This window comes from Sciurus vulgaris, assembly GCF_902686455.1.
Source record: "Sciurus vulgaris genome assembly, chromosome: 1".
Taxonomy (NCBI): domain Eukaryota; kingdom Metazoa; phylum Chordata; class Mammalia; order Rodentia; family Sciuridae; genus Sciurus; species Sciurus vulgaris.
Genome location: NC_136461.1, coordinates 86521282 through 86541399, shown reverse-complemented (window position 1 = coordinate 86541399; position 20118 = coordinate 86521282). Strand labels below are relative to the sequence as shown.

General features: G+C 37.9%; 1 protein-coding gene across 7 annotated transcripts in view; it reads left to right on the top strand.

Moving 5' to 3' along the window:
* Window positions 1-20118, top strand: part of PLPPR5 (phospholipid phosphatase related 5) — a gene marked incomplete at its 3' end in the record, with an annotated part of 289985 nt that overhangs the window by 174336 nt on the left and 95531 nt on the right. For 3 of the 7 annotated variants that reach the window (XM_079117716.1, XM_079117714.1, XM_079117715.1), the window contains one exon: window positions 6138-6326. The exons of 2 other annotated variants lie outside the window; for them this stretch is intronic. In XM_079117716.1, the coding sequence (XP_078973842.1) occupies window positions 6138-6326 (189 nt within the window). Of the gene's footprint in view, window positions 1-5923; window positions 6327-20118 lie in introns of those variants that run through there. 2 more of the 7 variants (XM_079117720.1, XM_079117717.1) reach the window with 2 other exon arrangements.

Genomic DNA, 20118 nt, shown 5'->3' with positions numbered 1-20118 from the left:
GAACCTGCACACTTAGAAACTTCACCTGGCATTATGAATCTGTGACTTGATATTTAACAAAACAGTGTATTTAATATGAGTAAAACATGGTGAACAATCCAATACCACGGCCCTGGAAACAGACCATGTAGCAATTAATCTGAATTTTTTGTTTGTTTGTTTGCTTTGTTTTTGTTTTTGTTTTTTTTGTTTTTTGTTTTTTTTTTTTTTAGTTAGAACTCAGTGATGGGGAGAAAACCCAGGAACCACTTGAATGGGGTGTTCTCTACAACCAATCATTTGTTTCCCAGTTTCGATTTCCCTAGTTCCTTAATATTTATAAATAATTTTACAAATACGAGCATTTCAATGTAGTCGTATAGTTAAAATTCATTAACCCAGGTAATATATGATGAAATTAAGACTCAGAAAAGCTATGTAATTGCTGTGGTTACACAGTGAATATGACCAGCATGTTAATAAATTAAATTTTTTTACTTTAACATGGGAGTGTTCAGGTTATGCTATTAGTTAAATATTTCTACTCTTTTCTGGCCTTGATATTTTAAAGACTATTCTGGATTTTTACACTCAGTCCATAAATTTCACATGTGAGCTTTTAGTTAAAAATAAATGCATTCTACTGTCATGTATAACTAATTAGAACAATTTAAAAATTAAAAAAAAAACTAATTTCACTAATATATGCTTTATTGTGATAACTACAGAAAGTGAAAATTTATAATTTTGGAAATGTAGAAGAACAGAACAAGCTATAATAAGTCATGGAATGAGGCACTTTAAAGACATCTCAGTGGTCCCAGCTGAAGAAAAGTACTGCTTGTCTGGGTCAGAAGCATCTGGCCTTTGAGATAAACCTCCCTTAATAGCTGGAATGTCAGAGATGGACACTTAAATTACCATTCTAGCTGATTTTCTTTCGGTTTTCTTGTGAAAGGAGCTACCTCTTAAATCAAGTACTGGAAAGTAGCGTTTTGTGAGGATGCTGTATTCTATGATGTCAATAATAAGAATCAAATGTATAGTCCTAAATGTTCTGAGCTCTGTCTGTCTTTTAAGATGTCACATCTTTGAATTTATAAGCATAGTTTTAAACAGCTCTATGTCTTATTTCTCATTGAAACTTCAAAGTTGTTCCCTGAACCAAGTAGTAGATGAGTAAGTTCATGCATGCATTTATTCATTCTCTAGATTAACAATGAGCTGCTGGATACTGCCATTTGTAGTACACGTTCAATATTTTTTTTTAATAAATTGCCAGGTGCCCTTATTTATTTTGAAAGCAGTTGCCTAGCCTATTTAAAAAAAAAAAAACAAGTCTATTCTCATGAAATCCTGTACCAATATACGTACTCATATTTAAGATTCCTCATTAGTGCAAAGTGCAAAACTTTCCACACCCTCCTATCTCTTTAAATATTTTTAGCTCAAGTTTAGCATTATGAACATAGGTCTTGTTGTTTAAAGAAGAAATCTATTATTTTGGAGCAACATCTCTAATTTGTCTTGTGTAAAGTCTTCTGAGACCTTCATATTCTACCACTGAAGTATGGAATACGTATTGAGGGTCATGTTTCTCTCTCTCTCTCTCTCTCTCTCTCTCTGTCACACTGAATGTAAATGTAAGGAAAATGACTGATTTACACATTAGTTACCTGAAATGTATGGAAATCAACATTTAACATTCTGTATTTTGTTTGCAAATGCTATGTCTTTGCCAAAAACATTCTGTCTAGAAGTCAATCAGGGTCAAATCCTTGGCCCTTGGCAGAAAATCTCAATCTGACTCTTTCAGTAATAAAAGATTTGTTGTATTTAGCCCAAGGGTAAAAATCTTGAGGAGTCAGGAACTGTCTCCTGTACTTCTAGCAGTGAATGAGGAGAACACATTCACATTTCTGTAGCCATCCACAAGTATTCAATGCTTGCCTACCCAAGGACTTGCACTCTTACTAACATAAAAGTCTACACCAACTTGACATTCTGTACATTTGTCTTCTATCTGCAGAGGAGTAGTTATAAACCATGTGGACAAGGACTGTATCTTTATGTTGTTCTTGACCCTTACTCATTCTTACTAGAACACATTGTATTGAGGTGGAAAGAAGGCAGTACTGGACTTGATAAATTGTTCCCCCAAGATTTGTTTAAGTATTTTGTTGTGGAGAAACACAGTAGAGATATGAATGGTTGTTAAATCATATACATCTAAATATAAAAATGAATTCTGGAAGTTGAAAAATGTAAGAGGTTAATATTCCACTTTTTTTTTTCACTTCATTATCCACCTGGGTGGGAGCTGAGATGGGGAGAGTTCCAACAGTACAATGTTTTGTGAAGAAAAGCTCATCGCTGTAATGCATTTGAAAACACAATGATGTCCTTAAGATTCAAATTAAATTAAGAATTAATTCTTTGTTCCAGAAGATTAAGTATCAACAGGATGTTTTTAATCTAGAAAAAGTCAGAAATTTAAATAAAAATTGAGGCAGGATTACAAAGGATTCTTTGCAGACTAAAATATGTTTTCTGGGAAAGAATTAGCTTATAAAACTTAAAAGAAAATTAAGAAATACATTAAATAAGTGCCTTAATTTGATCAGCTAATTTGTATATTCTCATTTAATTGCCAAAATCAGTGCAGAGGTAAGAAAACTTAACTCATTTTACCTTGGAAGAAGCTCAAGCTTAGGGAGACAGTAAGCAATCCAAGGGCATATAACTCATGGTTTGCCATCCACCTCAAACCATTTTCTGAGTCTGCTCAAATATTCATGGAAGGTAAATTTAATGTTGATACCCTATTTATAATACATGTTAAGATTCAAGATTAACTTTGAATTTTGGCACTGGATGTGTAGACAACCACGGATCAGTCAACAATGCCCTATGACCTTTTCAAATGACAAAATAATAAGGCTACCAGATTTTGAAGAAAAAATCTTTTATGGTTCAGATCTGGAATATTTCTAAAGGTTCCTATGTTGGAGACTTGGTCCCCAGTGCAGCATGTTCAGAGGCAGAGACTTTGTGAAGATGACTGAATCATGGACTCATATCTCATTGATGGATTAATCCACTGAGGGACTCATAATTTTAGGACATTATTGAAAGGTGGTAGAAAATGTAGGAGGTGGACATAGTTGGAGGAAGTAGCTCACTAAAGGTGTGTCTCAGAAGGCTATTTGTTGCCCCTAGTCCCCTCTGCATTCCCTCTTATATTCTCTCTCTCTCTCTCTCTCTCTCTCTCTCTCTCTCTCTCCCTTCCTCCCTCCCTCCCTCCCTCCCTGGATCACCACCACTATGAGGTGAACATGTCGAACATGTCTCTGTTCCACCACGCCCCTTCCACCATGATATTCTGCCTCATCGTAGACCTGCAGGAATGGAGCCAACTGACAATGTACTGAAACATTTGACACTGTGAGCCAAAATTAATCTTCATCCTCTAAGTTAATTTCCCCCAGATATTTAGTTACAGTGATAAAAAGCTCATACATGTCTTATTCCTGAGATTGACTGCATTTAAAGAATAAGATAGAATGAATACAATTCTGTAGGAAACAAAAGGGCACAACTTCAGAAATATGGGCACACCCAGAGTCAATCTGTAAGCAATAAAATGAGAAGGAAGTGACTGGTGATGGGTGTTGGGATTTCCCAAGTTACTTAAGGTAGGCTAGATACTTTGATGTTCAGAAGTTATTCTTTGCAGAATCTAAACACTATGTGTATTCAGTATGTGCAAGTATGAACTGAGCATCACTTAATACTTATATCAACCTCATACAATGGTTACTAATCTCATCTCATTTTGCTAGTGATGAAACTAAAGCAGAGAACAGTTCAAAAGCAGAGAACAGTTCAGGTTCAGAGCTGGCAAGTGGCAGAGCGGGCATGTGAACTTTGGCACATGCCAAAGTGATGCTCTTAAATTGACCTTATAACTTCTGTGTTAGTGTAACCATGCCAGTAGGCAGGCTGTTTATCCAGGGGCATAAATACTGTGATTTCCTAACCCTCAACAAATTTTATAAGTGAAAACATTTTCCTGTTGGTGTTAGGGTAGTAAACTCACTAATTTATTCAACAAATATTAACTGAATACCTTCCATATATCATACCCTGTTCATAAAAGAAAACAGAACAATGAACAAGATAAGGACTCCACTTCATTACATGTACAGTATGAAGCACTCAATACACATTAACAGTGCATTACAATATATTTTAATTTTTGAAATAATGCATGTTTTTATTAGGTGGAACAAATGAGTTGCCCTTAGTAATTAACATCATTCTTCCAAAAAATTATTAAGTGGGAAAATCTGCACGATTCCCATTAGAACCAGAGAAGTGGTTTAAATACCCTTATAGTACAGTGATTGCAGTACAATGATTTTCTGAATGAAACCTTAAACTATGCATTGTTATAATAGTTACATTTTCATAAAATGGAAAATCACTTTTGTCCATTTACTAACTGTTTACTCCCACAGCCCCAAATTGCTTGTTACACATATCTCTCAGTGCACACTCTAAGAAATAAGATTCTGAATGGTTTTTGTAATAATGTGAAGGTATATATGATACCCATTCAACATTAAAGAAACCCACACTGTCATTACTATCCCATTCCCAAACTACCTATCATTTGAACTGCTTGTTTTTTAGCCTAACAATGTTGAATTTTCTGATGATAAAGGCCCATCTTTAAAAATCATCAAGTTACACCCATTAAAATGAATCAAGTTAGAAACCTGCTGAGGTAATTCTACATTTTAATTAGAAGAGCAGAGCTCTAAGAATATTCTCCTCATCTTACTTTGTATACATACTTTCTTACCTGCAGTGTCAGGTTTCCAAAGGGCCCTTTGGGAGTCTGCTACCTAAGCTCTCACATAGGGACCTGCAGGGCATCACAGAATCCATTCCTTGCATAAACGAAGTTACACAGCACCTCCACCTCCACGCACACGCGTGGACACTCACATATGGGTGTACTTTGCATATACTGTGAGCCCGCACTGGTCTCCCTCTCCTTTCACCTGAGCCTGGAGGAATTCCTGCAGATCCCTAAACTCGGGAATAGCGAGATGAGGCAAATAGGCTTTTTCCTTTTCTTGGTGACTGAAGAATCTGCAAAGCCCCCTCTCACAAGCAGCTAATAAAAGGAAACCGAGAAGATGAGCAAGAGAATACACGGAAGAAGGAAGGAACCGGTGTAGAAGAGATGATGCTTCTGGAGCTTCTAGCAATGATTTCGGTGTTTTTACATACAGAGCCCTAGGAAGCTGCAGGGGAGGCAAAGAAACCCCAAAGCTAAAATCCTCTGAGATCATTTTTCTAATTGCACCTAGAAACCATGGCTCCGCTGGGGTCCTGTGCAGGGTTAAGGATTCCAAGGGAGCGCAGCTAAACGCACAGGCTGAAACTCGCGGCGCCGCATCGGACACTTTGCGCTTTGGTGGGGTTTGCGCTCTGAAGACGTGTCACGCACCATTTTCCCAGGCGTTGTGCGGGTTTCTTAAACAGCCCAGCTGGTGGCTCGAAAGGGAGTTTCTGGAAGCTCCGTCTCTATTGCCTCCCCACCCCTTTTTATTTTGGATTTCCCCCATCCAGGAGCTCTCCAGCTCCACAGCGTCCGCTCTCCAAGGGGTACAGGTGCCGCCGTCCCGCTTGCTGCCGCCCGGTCCGCCGACGCGGCTTTCTCCCGGCTGGTCCGAGGGCTTGACCCAGAGCCGCGGTCTCGCGAATGGTCTCCTGCCAGGGTGCAGTGGCCGCAGCCCGTCGCCGGGGACTCCCCGCCCTTCCGCGCGACCCCGCGCCGGGGCGGGCGGCGCTAGCAGCGGGCAGGGGGCGGGCAGGGGAGCGGGGACTCGTCCGGGGGTAGCCGCCTCCTCTGCAGCCTGCCCGCGCCTCGAAACCCGGACTGCCTCCGCCTCTTCCTCCAGCGGCTCCATCCCTCCTCCCGCTCCGCGTCCTCCTGCCTCCCCCGCCGCCGCGCCCCCGGTGGCTGACTCGGCGGACCCGGGAGGGGGCCTGCCGCGTCGGCCGCCCGCTCGGCTTGGCTCGGCCCGGAGGCGTGCATGCCCCTGCTGCCCGCGGCGCTCACCAGCAGCATGCTCTATTTCCAGATGGTGATCATGGCAGGGACGGTGATGCTGGCGTACTACTTCGAATACACCGACACGTTCACCGTGAACGTGCAGGGCTTCTTCTGCCACGACAGTGCCTACCGCAAGCCCTACCCGGGCCCGGAGGACAGCAGCGCCGTGCCCCCCGTGCTCCTCTACTCTCTGGCCGCCGGGGTCCCCGTGCTCGTGGTAAGCCCGGGGGTGCTCGCCCTCGCCGCCGACTCCCTTCTTTCGCCCTCGCCTTCGGGGTTGTGGCCCCGCCAAGGGTCGGGGCGCGGCAACCTTTGCTTTCTAAGTTCCTCCAAGTTGTTGGCAGCCCCTTCCCCAGAGGACATTCTTCTCTGGGTGCGTGAGGGGTGGGTGCTAAGGAAGCCCCCTCTCTCCTCACACGCCACCCCCGCACCCCCTGCGGTGGCTGCAGTGTTGGGTGACGCGGAGACAACAGTAGGGAAGAGGGAAGGGGGCTGCAGAGGTAATGGGTGGGTGTCAGGGATGGGGAAGGGGTTTGCTTTTTTGGGTGAATCTGGACTTGATGGTTTCTGTGGCCTTCCTTCACTGATCTCTCTGCTCCTGGGAGATGAGCAGCAGGCGGGCCAGTGAGGACAGAGGAATTGCTGGGGTGTGAAAGGTACCCCTGCTCCCAAGTCGGGGCACACCGATATTTTACCACCTCCTTCCCTTTCAAACGAAAGGGCCAAATGAACTAAGATGATCAGAGATCAGATATCTAAAAAAGAATTTGGGAATTTGTCAATGAAGAGGACTGGGCAACAGGGCTTTGCTGAAAAGGAGCTGTGCCTAAATCACAAGAGCACTTCAGATTTATTTAAGGCTGCTCCTTCCCTGGGCGGCCTAAGTCCTTGTCTCTTTAAATCTGGATGAGATTGTGTTCTGGATTTAAAGACTGGGTGTGTATGTGGGTCTGAGAGAGGGAGAGAGAGAGAGAGAGAGAGAGAGAGAGAGAGAGAGAGAGAGAAAATATGAATATGACTATAAAGATACACTCAGTATATATGAAAGTATACACATGTGTTTATAATTATTGGAATAATAATTACATATTAATTTACATATTTGAATGCAACAATGCAGAGTTAGTTGTATGAGAATGGATGGTGTTTCTTTGGTAAGCCTGACACATTATGGTTTCTTTATACTGACAAAGTAGTAGAGATTCCCTTGCTGTGATACAGCCTCCCTCTCCATCACCCACCCATCCCCCTCTTCAGATAAAGAATGAAGAGGAAATTGGAAAATAAAGAGGACAGGGAAAGTGAGGTTTTATTTTCAATAGTCATATGTATGAATTACAATTATGAATGTTAAGAACATCTGCTGTATCCATTTGGCATTGATATTCATCTTGGATTTTAAAAAACATGATTTTGTGCTTTACAAAATAATGAAATGTTCGTGACACACAAAATAGAATTCTGTGAACCAACCAAGCAACTTCTTGATAACTTCAAAGTAACTTTATCACATACTGTGATAGTTGACTCCAAATTCAGCTCTAGCATTGTGGTTTTTAATGTGTTATACCTTGCCCCAGAAAATGTTTTGCCTTGTTTTTTGACATTATAATTTGCTAAAATATATCAGAAGTTCCAATCCAACTTCATATGTGTGTTCTTTCTCCTTCATTTCAAAAACTGGCAAACTGGTCTGTTTCTTGGGGCCTTTTGAATCTCAGTTTCCAAGCACCTGTTTTCCAGGTGATTAGCTCAGGAATTTTCCAAGGATTTAAAACAACAACAACAACAACAAAACCCAGTTACTTTCAGGTCATTGATTTGGTTACAACCATAATCAATAGTGCCTGTAACTGGTCCTGTGGTAATTGCCATTCTGTGTCTTACAGAAATGAGTGAGGTAGCACTTTTTATCTGAACCAACCAGTCCATGGAGGCAGGTGGCAGTGAGAGACAAGAACACATGGGTCCAAAGATTTTGATAATTCTCCACTTAGGCAGAACCTAGGAAGGAGAAAGGAAATTAATTAGTCTCCACTGAGTGCCCACTGTGTTGGCCACTGAATAGTTGTAGTCACAAATATTTCGTAGAGCAGCCCTTCTGGGGGATCCAATTAACATTTGAGGAAACTGAGGTGCAGATAGTAAGTTGGGAACACCTGAAAAATACTTTTAAAAATTGAGTATAGTATTTATATGCTCACAGGACTGATGCCAGATGCCATATTCCTATTGCTTCCAAAGAGCATGTTTTCTGAAAGTTGGGCCTGGTAGTTGGAACAGGCATTGAGGATATAAGGGGTCAGACATTTTAAAGAGATGATCCAACTTGGGTTTCATGTTTTGCTCTTTAGTTCTTTAGGTTGAAGAGAACGGGTTTTTTGTTGGTTTGAAGAGAAGGAAGTGCTGGGTTTTGGAGGAGGGCAGTGATACTGGCCTTTGTTTCCCCTCTGCTGGCAGGAAGAGTGTATTCTGTCATTAGAAGAGGAGTTGAAACAGGTGTGGCAGATCTGCCTCTGCATCTTCTCAAGAAAACTGGAAAGGTTTTTTAATACTTTACCCAAGAAAATGTTTTGCTTTGTTTTTTGACTCTATAATTTGCTAAAATATATCAGAAATCCCAATCCAGCTGTATGTTTGTGTTCTTTCTCCTCCCTTTGAAAAACGGACAGAGGAAAAACTCGTCTGTCCCTTAAACTAGAAAGTTAAAATAATGTACCCAAAGATCAGGGCTACAGTGTTACACTCAGAATTTTAACTCTAGTTCATCAAGTGTCTAAGCCTATGCTTTATCCATTCCAGTATGCAAATTCAGTTTATTCATAAATCATTATTCTGAATGAATACCTCACACAAGAATCTGCCTTCATCTCTTACAGTTTTTATACTGTCGTGATAAAGGTTCTATAATACATATACTTTTAAGTTTTTAAACTCATTTCTCATTCTTGAAAGTAATTTTGAAAAGTAGCTCTCCTTACTCTGAGGTGCAGATTTGTTTCATACTTGTTAAATTAATTTATTCAAAACTTAAAAACCATGTATCTTGTGCATGGTATCACTTGTACATAGGGCTCACTTGGATCCCAGATTGTCTAACAAATTTGGATTCCCATTGAAGGTATATTCAGCTACGTTGCTGAGTTGGGAACACTGTGCTGTGTAACCTTGAACAATTTATTTAAGCCTTAATTCCCTTGGTCACCGAATTTTGAATTTTAAATTAGTTATAATATGTTAATGTCCCTCTTGGCATAGTTGATGCTCCATAAGAGGTTCTTTATCATTAGCATTATTTATTTTATTTTTTGTAGTACTAGTTTGAACCCAGGACCTTGCACATGCCAGGCAAGAATTCTACCACAAAGCCACACCCTAAAGCCAGCATTGTTATTAATAAAATAGCAGATAAATAAGTGTTTATTGAATCCCAGTGATGCAAATGCTCTATCTGGTAAAAGAGGAGTTATTGAGGCAATTAGAGAAGTAAACCATGGTCACTGATTCTAAGATGTTTGCAGCCTAATTTGGGAAATTTGGTAAACACACTGAAAATCACAATAATGACAAAAGTTTATGTATATATACATTATGTATATATACATCTGCATATAGATACTTGTAGGTACCACAAAGACCTCCGGTGGTTCAGAGAAGGATAAGATCGCTTTTGTTTGGTAAGATGAGGAGAGGCTTCCTGGAGGAGATGGTGGCATTTGAGATGTTTAAAGGTGAGTCTGATTGGCAGTTGAGTTAAGACATCACAGGAGCAGCTTCCTGTACCAATCCAGGAGGGGAGAAAATACTGAATGCCCTCTTCAAATAACTATTGACTTGTCTCATTCCAGAGAGTTGTGTTTGGGGAAATGGGGTTTCATAGCTAAAGACAAAGGCTAGGGTTGCATGAATGAGACTTGGAAGGCCAGACTGAGAGTTTTAATTAATTTGTTAATAACTGAGCAGGGACATAGTCTGAGAGGTGGTTTTTAAGGACATATTTATTTATATATTTATTTATTTTCTTGGGTGTGTGTAGGGCTCTTCTATTATCAAAATATCTGCATAAAATAATTTTAACATCTGTCCCCAATATTTTATAATAACTATTTTAATTGAGTTTTCCTTTTTTTACACAGACGACATTATTTATAAACTCTTTGAAAACAGGTTATGTTCGGTTTGATCAGTACGGCATTTGTCAAAGTGTCACATAAAGCATACACGGATAGAAATTTAATTAGTGATCTTTGATTTCATTGATTAAAGAACTGATAATGACAATGGCTTCTGCTCCCCAAATTTGGATTCAGTAGTCATAGGAGCTATTGTCCTTTCGGTCTCTGAGCAGCATGGATGATTTGAAGGAGTTTAGTTCATCCATTTTCATAGAACTAGGATCAAGATAAAGAAAATCAGCGCCAACCAAGGTGGCTGCTTACACTTGACAGGAAGGAATTGATGGTTATGCACATCTCGGATTCTTTATATTTTTGCATCCCCAGGAAGCTCTCTCTGGACCCTGAGATCCAGAGTTGAGGCTCATAGCCACTGCTGCCATCCCAAGGGTGCTGGTGTCACTGAAAGGAGTGGAGGTGGATGGTGACAGGAAGGCATCTCTTACCCAGTGCTTTCCCGTAGACCTCTTCTCCTCCTAGCCTTGTCTTGGGTGTTCCCTCCCATCCCCACTCCTGGAATCCACTCCTGGGACTGGAATGGGAGATGAAGTCCAGATATGGGTGTTAGACACGTCTGGATTCTTATCCTAGTTTCTCTTACTCACTAACCATATGCTCTTGCCAAAATCTTCATAAACTGGAAATAAAACCAACAAGAGCTACTTGGAGAGTCAGTGCTTTTAGGGGTTAAGAGCATAAGTTCTGGAACTGCCTGGGTTGAAGCTCTTATCTGCCAGTTTTTCCAGCTGTGGAAGCTTGAGCCCATTTATCTCTCTGTGCTTCTAATTCTTCAACTATTAAATGGAGATAGTAAGAATACTGGCCTCATCAGGTTATTATGAGTATGAAATGAGTTAGCACTTATGAGTATCAGAGTAGTGTCCAGCTACATATGTGACAGCTATCATTACTCCTTTTGAGGTTGGGGTGATTAAGCAAGCTAACTTATATAAAGCACTTAGCAAAATACCTTTGTTAGTGGAGTGAATTCCAAGGCTGAAAACATGTTAGAGGGAGGCAGAAGCCACTAAGTTCAATAAATAAGTTCACCATCATAAATTAGGGAGTCTAAATAGTAAGAAAAAATGCAGCAGTCAGAATTCCATTCTTAAAATCAAGTCAATTATACCTACCTTTGTTGACTCTTCCATTTCTTTAAGTATACTAACACTACTATTTATTATTCATTTCCTATGCACCAGATCCTATGTTAGATATATTTTATGCATTGCTTCATTTAATGCTCACAAAGATACTACTTTCATGAAATATACCATCATTAAATCTATTTTTTATGAAATGTAGTAAGTTCAATGAGATTTTGATAGCAGACTTAAGTTATTTAAATTCATTAATATTATTAATTTTCACATTAAATTTATGGAGGGGACTTGGATATAGGGAGGTTAGATGACCAATTCAGAATCCCACAATGACAGTGCCAATTGCCAAAGCCTGTGCATTTAATTCTTTTATTAAATATCTTAATCCTTACATGTTAAGTAGTCTTTAAAGATTGTTAGAAATAGTGATTCAATACCAGGAAAGTCCAAATTCTCTCAAACCTTGTGTTCTTGATTTCAGTTTTCCTGGTTTGATGGGAAACTTTTTGTTCCACTGAAGAGAATGGTCTCAATGCATAATGTAGGAAATTGTTTTGTTTCCTATTCAACTGGGAAATGTTGTGGAGAGGTGGGTGGCAGCAGAAGGGATTGAGAGTTCTGATCTGATATGAAGGCAGGCCCCTTGTCTCAGTAGCACACACAGTTATAGTGCTGCAGGCATTCACATTTATGTAGAACCATCCTCTGGTTCTGGATCTGCAAACCACAGTTACCTAGAGAGCTGAAGCTGCCCTCTGCTTCTAAGGCATGTTTCTTAAACTGAAATTTAGCACTAGATTTTGAGGTGCAGTGAATGAATGGAAATTGTGTATAAATGTTGTATTATATACATACATGTGCCAGTTTTTTGGTAAGCCTCCATGGTTTATTCAGATTGCCAACAAAGTCCAATCTCCCCTAAAAGAACTACTCTTTGGGGCTTTTTGGGTCTGTTTGAATTTCTCCTGATGTCTCTTGGGACCTTGTTTTACTTGGTGTTCTCATTCTTACTTGTTTGTTCCTATTGTCACTTTCCCCTTTCTCTTCCCTTCCTCTTTTTATCCTTCTCTGTCCCTAGTTTTTCATTTATCCCTCTTCTTCGAATTCTGATAAGGAGATGGTGATGCTGAGGGGAAACTAAAGACTCAGCGATCAGAACACTAGCTAGCTTTGCCTCCTTGCTCTTTTCTCCACTTCCCTCCCTCTCTTTCCCTTTTTTTTCTCTCCCCCCACCCATCATCACTTATATCCATGTAGCTTCTCTGAGTTACTTTATCCAAAAAACTTTGGCTTCCTCCTTCCCACCTTTAAGAGATGTCATGAGAATTAAATGAATGGGAAAGCACTTTGGAGACAGTAAATCAATTCATACCTATAAGGAAAACAAAATATGAGCAGTACATGGATTGTGCAGCCATTGTCATCAAAGATGGTCAGCACTACTGGCAGGAGTTCTTTGCCAGCCTTATATATTTACTCTGTGGTGTGGAAAAAAAATATGATTTTTAACTTCTTTTCTGATTGACCTATAGAAAAAGTAGCAAAAATAGAAAGCTAACAGTATAAAATGGCCTCCTAATTACTACAGTCTATTACTCTAATATTCAGTTCTACTTTTAAAAAATATTTCAATAAGCTCTGAGTATTGTGAAGATTATTATAAAGAATCATCTCACTCCTTTCTATAATTTGAAGTAAATCATATTTCCAGGGAGTTCTGCTCATATCATTTAAGTATGTATTGTACCTCATGTTGATTTTTAAATTTTCACTGTGCCCCAAATACATTATTTGTTGAAGTTTTGAATGATAGTATTGTATCTACTATGTACTAAGTAGCACTGCTATTGCTTGGTCTTCTAACATGAATAAGGCAGATTCCCAAAGCTTCAACAGTTCAGATAATATGCAATTACATCTCCAAACCTCAGATCTTTTCTCTGTAACTGAGAAAATAATAGTTAACATATTTTACAACAATTAAATATATGTACTCAGTGTTCAATAAGTGATAGCTGTTCTTTTAACATAAATGGTAATAATTTTATTGATAGTGAAGAGTAAAGTGACATCATGTGTACTTAATCATTTTGTTGAATGAATGAGGTAAGCCATTTACTGTTCACATTAATCCTTTCAGATAGCCGTATGCAGTAACACATCTAGAGAGCTTTAGCAATTCGCTCCAGTTGGTAAATGACACATTGAAGATCTGAACTTATTACTTCAAGTCCAATGGTCTGTTGGCTACATGCAGTTGTCCACTAATTTGATTCACAGCATAAATGATGCCTTTCCTGGTAGGCAGGGGAGAGTTAAAGAATATCGATTACATATCAGTATGCTATTTATAGTATCCATATGCTCCTTAGTCTTTAGGCTTAGTTATAAAAGAAAATGAAAAAAAAAGGAATTTTAAAATCTGTGTTCAAAGATAAAACTTCACTTCTTCCTAAGACCAGTGGAGTAGTCAATAGAACTTGATTTCCTGGATCAACATTCTTATCCATGCAAGTTGAGAGGGCAAATTCTGATTTCAGAATTATGAACTTATGGTTAAGAGGACTTTTTAATGGACTTGGGAAAAGCATAAGGACTATTATTTTGATGGAAGATATTTTAGAATATGTGAAATGGAGTTCTATATTCAGTGCTATTTAAACTATTTCTGAGAATGCCAGTTTTCACTCAGCAGGCTGGTTACTTTTTTAGTCCTATTATGACAGATGAAGCTCGAGAATCACTGTCAGTAAAATTACCATTTGGGTAGGGGGTAAAAACAGAATTCTAAAGATTGTTTTCCCAACCCAGGTACATTTAAAACTCTAATGACAGTTTTTGGTAGACATTTCTCAATAAAGAACTTATGTGAGCGAAAGTGTGTGTGTACCTGTGTGTAGTATATACATGCACACATATACATCTGTAGGCATTACTACATCTATAATTTTGCATATGAATTTATTTTTCTCTTTCTTGATTCTAACCTCTATAAGTTCCCCCCATTTCTCCTTCCCTGCAAATTCACAACTTTGTGGAATATTCTGACATATCCTTTTAGATCTAGCACCAACTTCCCTAAATACACCTTTTAGATTCTCCCAATTGAAAATAGCTACATTCTCCTCTATAACCCTTTTCCTCATACAAATTTTGACTTTAAATAACTTTATATTGTGCTTTAGATTGCATCTTTATTTATGTTTCAATCACTAGACTTGAGTATCTCAAAGTCAGGGCATTGTAAACTGACTCAACTTTTAGATTATTTTTGATAGACATGTTATCCAGGCACCCACAGAAGTTTTTGTTGATGAGAATAAGATAAATTTGAATTCAAGTGTCAGGTAAAATTTTATTGAGTCCACAATTATTTAATAACTTTCAATAAAACAAGTAGAGTAGTCCATATACTCTGTGCTATAAGTTCAATAACTTCCAACACTGTGTTTTGTAGCATTTAAGGCTTATGAAATTCTTCATGAAGGGTCAGCATGGCAAATATGGGATTCTGTGTTCTCAGATCAGAATGTACTCCAAGCTAAAATTCTCCTAACCAACAAAGGACTCCGATCCTTCAAGAATAAGCCATTGAGTGTAGGTTACTGGCCTAGCCAGAGTCTTATAACTTGTTCATTAAGGAGTGAGAAGCGTCTCCAAACTCTCTTAGACATAGCTTGAAAATCCTTCATTTCACAATAGGAGTCCATTTTTAGCATTCATCATGCTCATTAAAAGTTACTACTTGTATCAATAAAAAAATACTCTTTTTAATATTCAGGATGCTAATTAAATCAGTTGTTAATTAACATGGGCATAGCAAAAAGGCTTTTGGCAGCTTCTTTGAATTAGGACCTTTCTGATAAAATGGTAATGACAGCCTAGGACTTTGCATTTTAGTAGCAATTTAGCAGATTATTCATAGAATTGAAGCATAAACAAAGTGGTACATACATTTCACACAGATTATACTGAAATAGCTTAAAGAAAATTGTAGACTTCTTAATTTAGGAGCTGGATCTTCTATATCCTCATTACTTTTAGACTGCACACCCAAAATACATTAACTAAATTGATGACTTAACAAATTTTTGCCCTATTGCCACATTTATATTTTGCTAGTCTATTGAATTTTTTATTGAGGGTGTACTTTGTATTGTGTGGTATGAAAATATCCAAAACACTGGTAATTGAAACACTATAAAAATTCCCTCCATTCTCCTCTGTCGTACTTCCCTCCCTCCATCCCTCTTTCTCTGCCTCCCTCCTCCCATACTTTTTTTTTTTTCCTGAACAGATATTTGGTGAGCACATTCCTTGTGCAGTATACCTGAAAATTAAGATTTAAAGAGGTTAGGTGACATGCTCCAAATCTCAAAACCAGGATTAAAGCCCTTCTCCCCACATTTCAAAGCAATACTGGGAAATAAAAGGATGTGAAATTATAGGACAATTGAGCATAAATGTACTCCTAACATATCTGCATATTTTCAAAATATCTTGTGCTATTTCTTCTCTAAGGGAATTTGAAATTTGTTGTTATAACCACAACCTCTATGTGCTTTTAGTGCAAGGATCCCATTTTTTAAAAGGATCCCATTTTTTTTAAAAGGGTATTTTCAATAGTGGCAGAAGAAACTGTACTTTCTGATCTCCATTTCAGATTTAGCTTTTTCTCACACTGGGGTGCATAGAAGCACTTTTCACACTGAGAAGCATCTTGTATTTCCGGAGACCTCATCAAAGCAGAATGCCATGTTCTTACAGACACCCAAACTGAACTCCTGACATTTAAAATTGAAGGAAAAACTAAAAGAAAACAGTATTCTTGGGTTGGTGACAATGACCTCTTCCTTTACATGTGCCTAGGCAGTGTTGGGTTTACTCAGTTTCAAAAATGAAGAGACTTAGTCAAAACTACAACCCTTTTGATCTTTCACAAAGAGACCTTTGTTTCCTCTTCTCTGACTCCTTATCACATGATTACTTGGGGTCTCCTTTTCATTTATTTATTTTTTGGGCAAAGTATAGAATACAGATATGAGATTCCAATAGACACTGTATTCAAGTCACACTATCAGCCTCTCTCTGCCATTCCGTTTTTGGAAATGATTTGTAAATTCTTGTGAAAGAGAACATGCTTCTTTAAAGCTAGAACTTTTTAATAATGAAAGAGGACCAAGAGTTCATATAGGTTTATTTTTAAATTTTAATCTATGCTTTGTAAGTTAAGTGACTTATCCAAAGCCATGCAACTAGTGAGAAACTACATAGATCTTCACATGGCATGGACTTGAATTTGTTCTACCATTTTGGCTGCCCACATCTGGCTGAATTCAAACCATCTTATGTTCTTATGTTTTACGCTTAGCACTGAAGGATGTATCTCGGATGTATTTTCAACTTTGGCAAGTTAGATCAGGCATTTTCCCGAGTTTGCACACTACATTTTGTTCATTGAAGCATGAGCCTTAGTGGGTATTACACCACCTGTGGTCAGTCATCTATTCTACAAAGGGAGTAGTTTCCACTTCTCCTCATACAGATAGAAACACAGTAAGATGATGCCCATTGGCTCCTACCATGACCACAGCAGACACTGCTAAGAGGTCACAGAATTTTTTCTCTGTTTGAAACTGGTCTTGGCTTCTCAATCCTAAAGACTGAACTCCAGTAAACTTCTTCTATTTGGATTTGCATCTTGGAGTCTGATGATTATTACACACTTTTAATCATGTGTAGTATATACTTGTAGCATATTTCTACATTGGTATGCATTATAGTTAATTATATACAAATATTTTGCCTATCAAAGAATTCATGTAGACTAGCAAATATGTCTTATGTATCTTTGCCGTTTGCTCAGCACATACTGCCAAATGTAATGACTTTCAAATGGTAGATATAAATAATTTTTTGTGTATCTTAAAAGAATGAATAGAAATTTAAATGATTTTAGGTACTTTCAATTCAGACATTAATTACCTAGGCACTCCAATTTTTTATGAAAAAATATATTTATGTGCACTTTCCATTCAAAGACACTTAGGTTATAAAGTTTAAATTATTTTTCCCAAGGCCAGGTATTTAATATTTTATTTTATCTTCTGGTCACCAATAATTTCAAATGTTTTTCCTAGTATATTCACTTAATTTTTCATTTAGTCAAAGTTATTCAGAATGTAGTCCAAAATAAATCTCATTGATATCAAGTGGAGACTATTTTAATCACCTATCACTTTATATAAAAAATCTTTAACATCATTATATTCAAGTCTATAATTACTTTTTCATTTCCTGTGTCTTTATCTGTACACAGCATACACACTTTTATAACTTTCTAACATCACTGCTTAAGCACTTATATAGTATATGTTCTTCCTTCATCAAGTGTGACATTTTATATATTTCAATATACTTAAATCTTTTTCCCCAAAATAAATCAGGTGACTTAAGAGCAAATCATTTTTCTTTCAGCTTTGTGAATTAAATCATCAGTGCATTTTACATGTGAACTGTGTATGGTAAAATTAGAAGACTTTTATTTTATGTTATTCAGATGTTGTATTCAGAGAGCTGGCAGTTTCTAAATGAGATGAGTCATGATTTTATTGTCACTCAGGATCTCTGAATCATGTTCTGTACATTTTCATTAGTAACCATGGATTAAGAGTTGAAGCACTTGACTCAATACATTTAACTGTTCTTGAGAAGAGTTTCTTCCCTCTGAGAGTGATAAAAATTAGTGGTAGTTTAGAGAATGACATTAATGAGTAGAGAAAGATTCAGGGCTGCTTGGGCAAGCAAATCTCTTACAAGTTCAATTAACTTCAGGCAGAACAGGGAAAATGAAATTAGGATTTTATTGTTTAGGGATACTTTTCACTTAAATTCAGGATTTCCCAATTGGAGTGATATATCAAATAAGTGCAAATTAGCTCCTCACCTTATCAAATGGAATAACCTACTAAAGATCAAATTAAAGTAGAATGATCTTGTATTCAGGAATTCATTCCTTCATATGTTTATTAGGGAACATTTGCTGAGTCCTTCTGGAAAAGCCCGTGTGTGTGATGGGTTCTAGATATTCAAACGTGGAAGAAAGGATGCCCAAGGTAGTATATTTTATGGATCCTGACAGAGGTATATATAATAGGCAGGGGGGATAGGGTGGAGGAGTGAATCACAAAAGTATGTTCCTGAAAGAGTGGTGTCAGCAAGTCAGGGAGAAAAAGAAAGGTGTTCTAGTCAAATAGCATGCAAAGATTTTTAGGATGGAGAAAGGTTGGTAGGTTGAAGGAAGGACAAGAATGTCTGGAATGGGAAGATGGAGGGCATTGAAGTAAAGTTCAGAGCACAGAGACATTAGAGGAAAATACTCAGATCGAAGTATAGATTCCCTCACCCTCTTGAAGAGGTAAAGCCATGATTCACATTCTGACCTCTCAGGCTTGCTTTGTCTGTCTTTTAAATCTGCCTTTCTCACTAAAGTAATTTTATTTCTGCACTGATTTCAGTTTAGTAAATTAGAGGAAAAATAAAAATATTATTTCCAAGTTTTAAGCAGTCTAGGGCAGTATTTAGCATACTGTTTGTTTGTTTGACTGTTTGTTCCAGAATTCTTAGGTTTTTCTCACTTTCAAATAAAAGTAGAATTATCTTATACTCAGATCATTTGATTTGATTTGATTTATTTCACCACTGTGAATTAGTTGGTTATTAACAAGCTAACTTCTGTGACACACATACTACATAATTTTAAGTCATTTTTGGCATTCTGGACAATGCTAAAAGACCAATATTTGTACACCTATGTTAGGTTTGCACAAGTAAAATTCAAATTGGCAAGGTTATTTTTATTACTTTTGCCATGTTGCTCCTATAATTAAGTCATCTTGCCTTGCATTTTCTATCTTGTGTAACAAGTGTGCTCACCTGTATAATAAATGTCTTCAATCTTCTCATTATAAATTGGAAATTGAACAGAAATGCATACATGCATTTGTTGCTGTAGAAATTGGAGATATTGCAGCTCTTTCTGAAAAAAATAAATGATTGAAATTAATGTGAAATAGAACAGTACTATTCTTGGAAGGTGAAACTCATATTTTCCAGTTTATAGTACCAGGGATTAAATGTGCTTGCTTTTCTTGCAAGATGCACTGTACTCCTAAATTTAGTCATCTCATTAAGATTTCCATTCATGGGAAATGACTTCAAAGAACACATAAGACAGGCTTTTCACAAACGAGCTTTGATTGGATTAATTGGATTTGCATAAATTTTATGATGTGAATGTGTTTGCGTCTTGGCTTCTTTCATTTAGAAGGGAGAACTACAAGGAATTCGAAAGAGGAAGCACATTAAAGTTTGCAAAGGAAGCATGTAAAAGCAGTCAGGTTAATGACATGGCAAGAACAAACCAAAGAAGCTAACGTAGTAGAAGTTTTAACAGTCTGTTGGCAGGTCAAGCCAGGAAGACTGGGCATGGGAGAAAAGAGATACAAGACTTAGGCCACAAGATTTTAATGTTTCATTCAACAGAAAATGGGGCTGGGGCAGCCCTGATACCTGAGATGGATCTGATTATAGAGATTGGGGGAACCATGGTACATTCAGAACCAGAAAGGCCAAGACAAGGATAGCTGTTTGAACAGTGGGTAGGCAGGCTTCAGGCAAGCTGTTCTAATAGGGGGTCACATGAACAAAAGACACCAGTCCTAAGCCATTA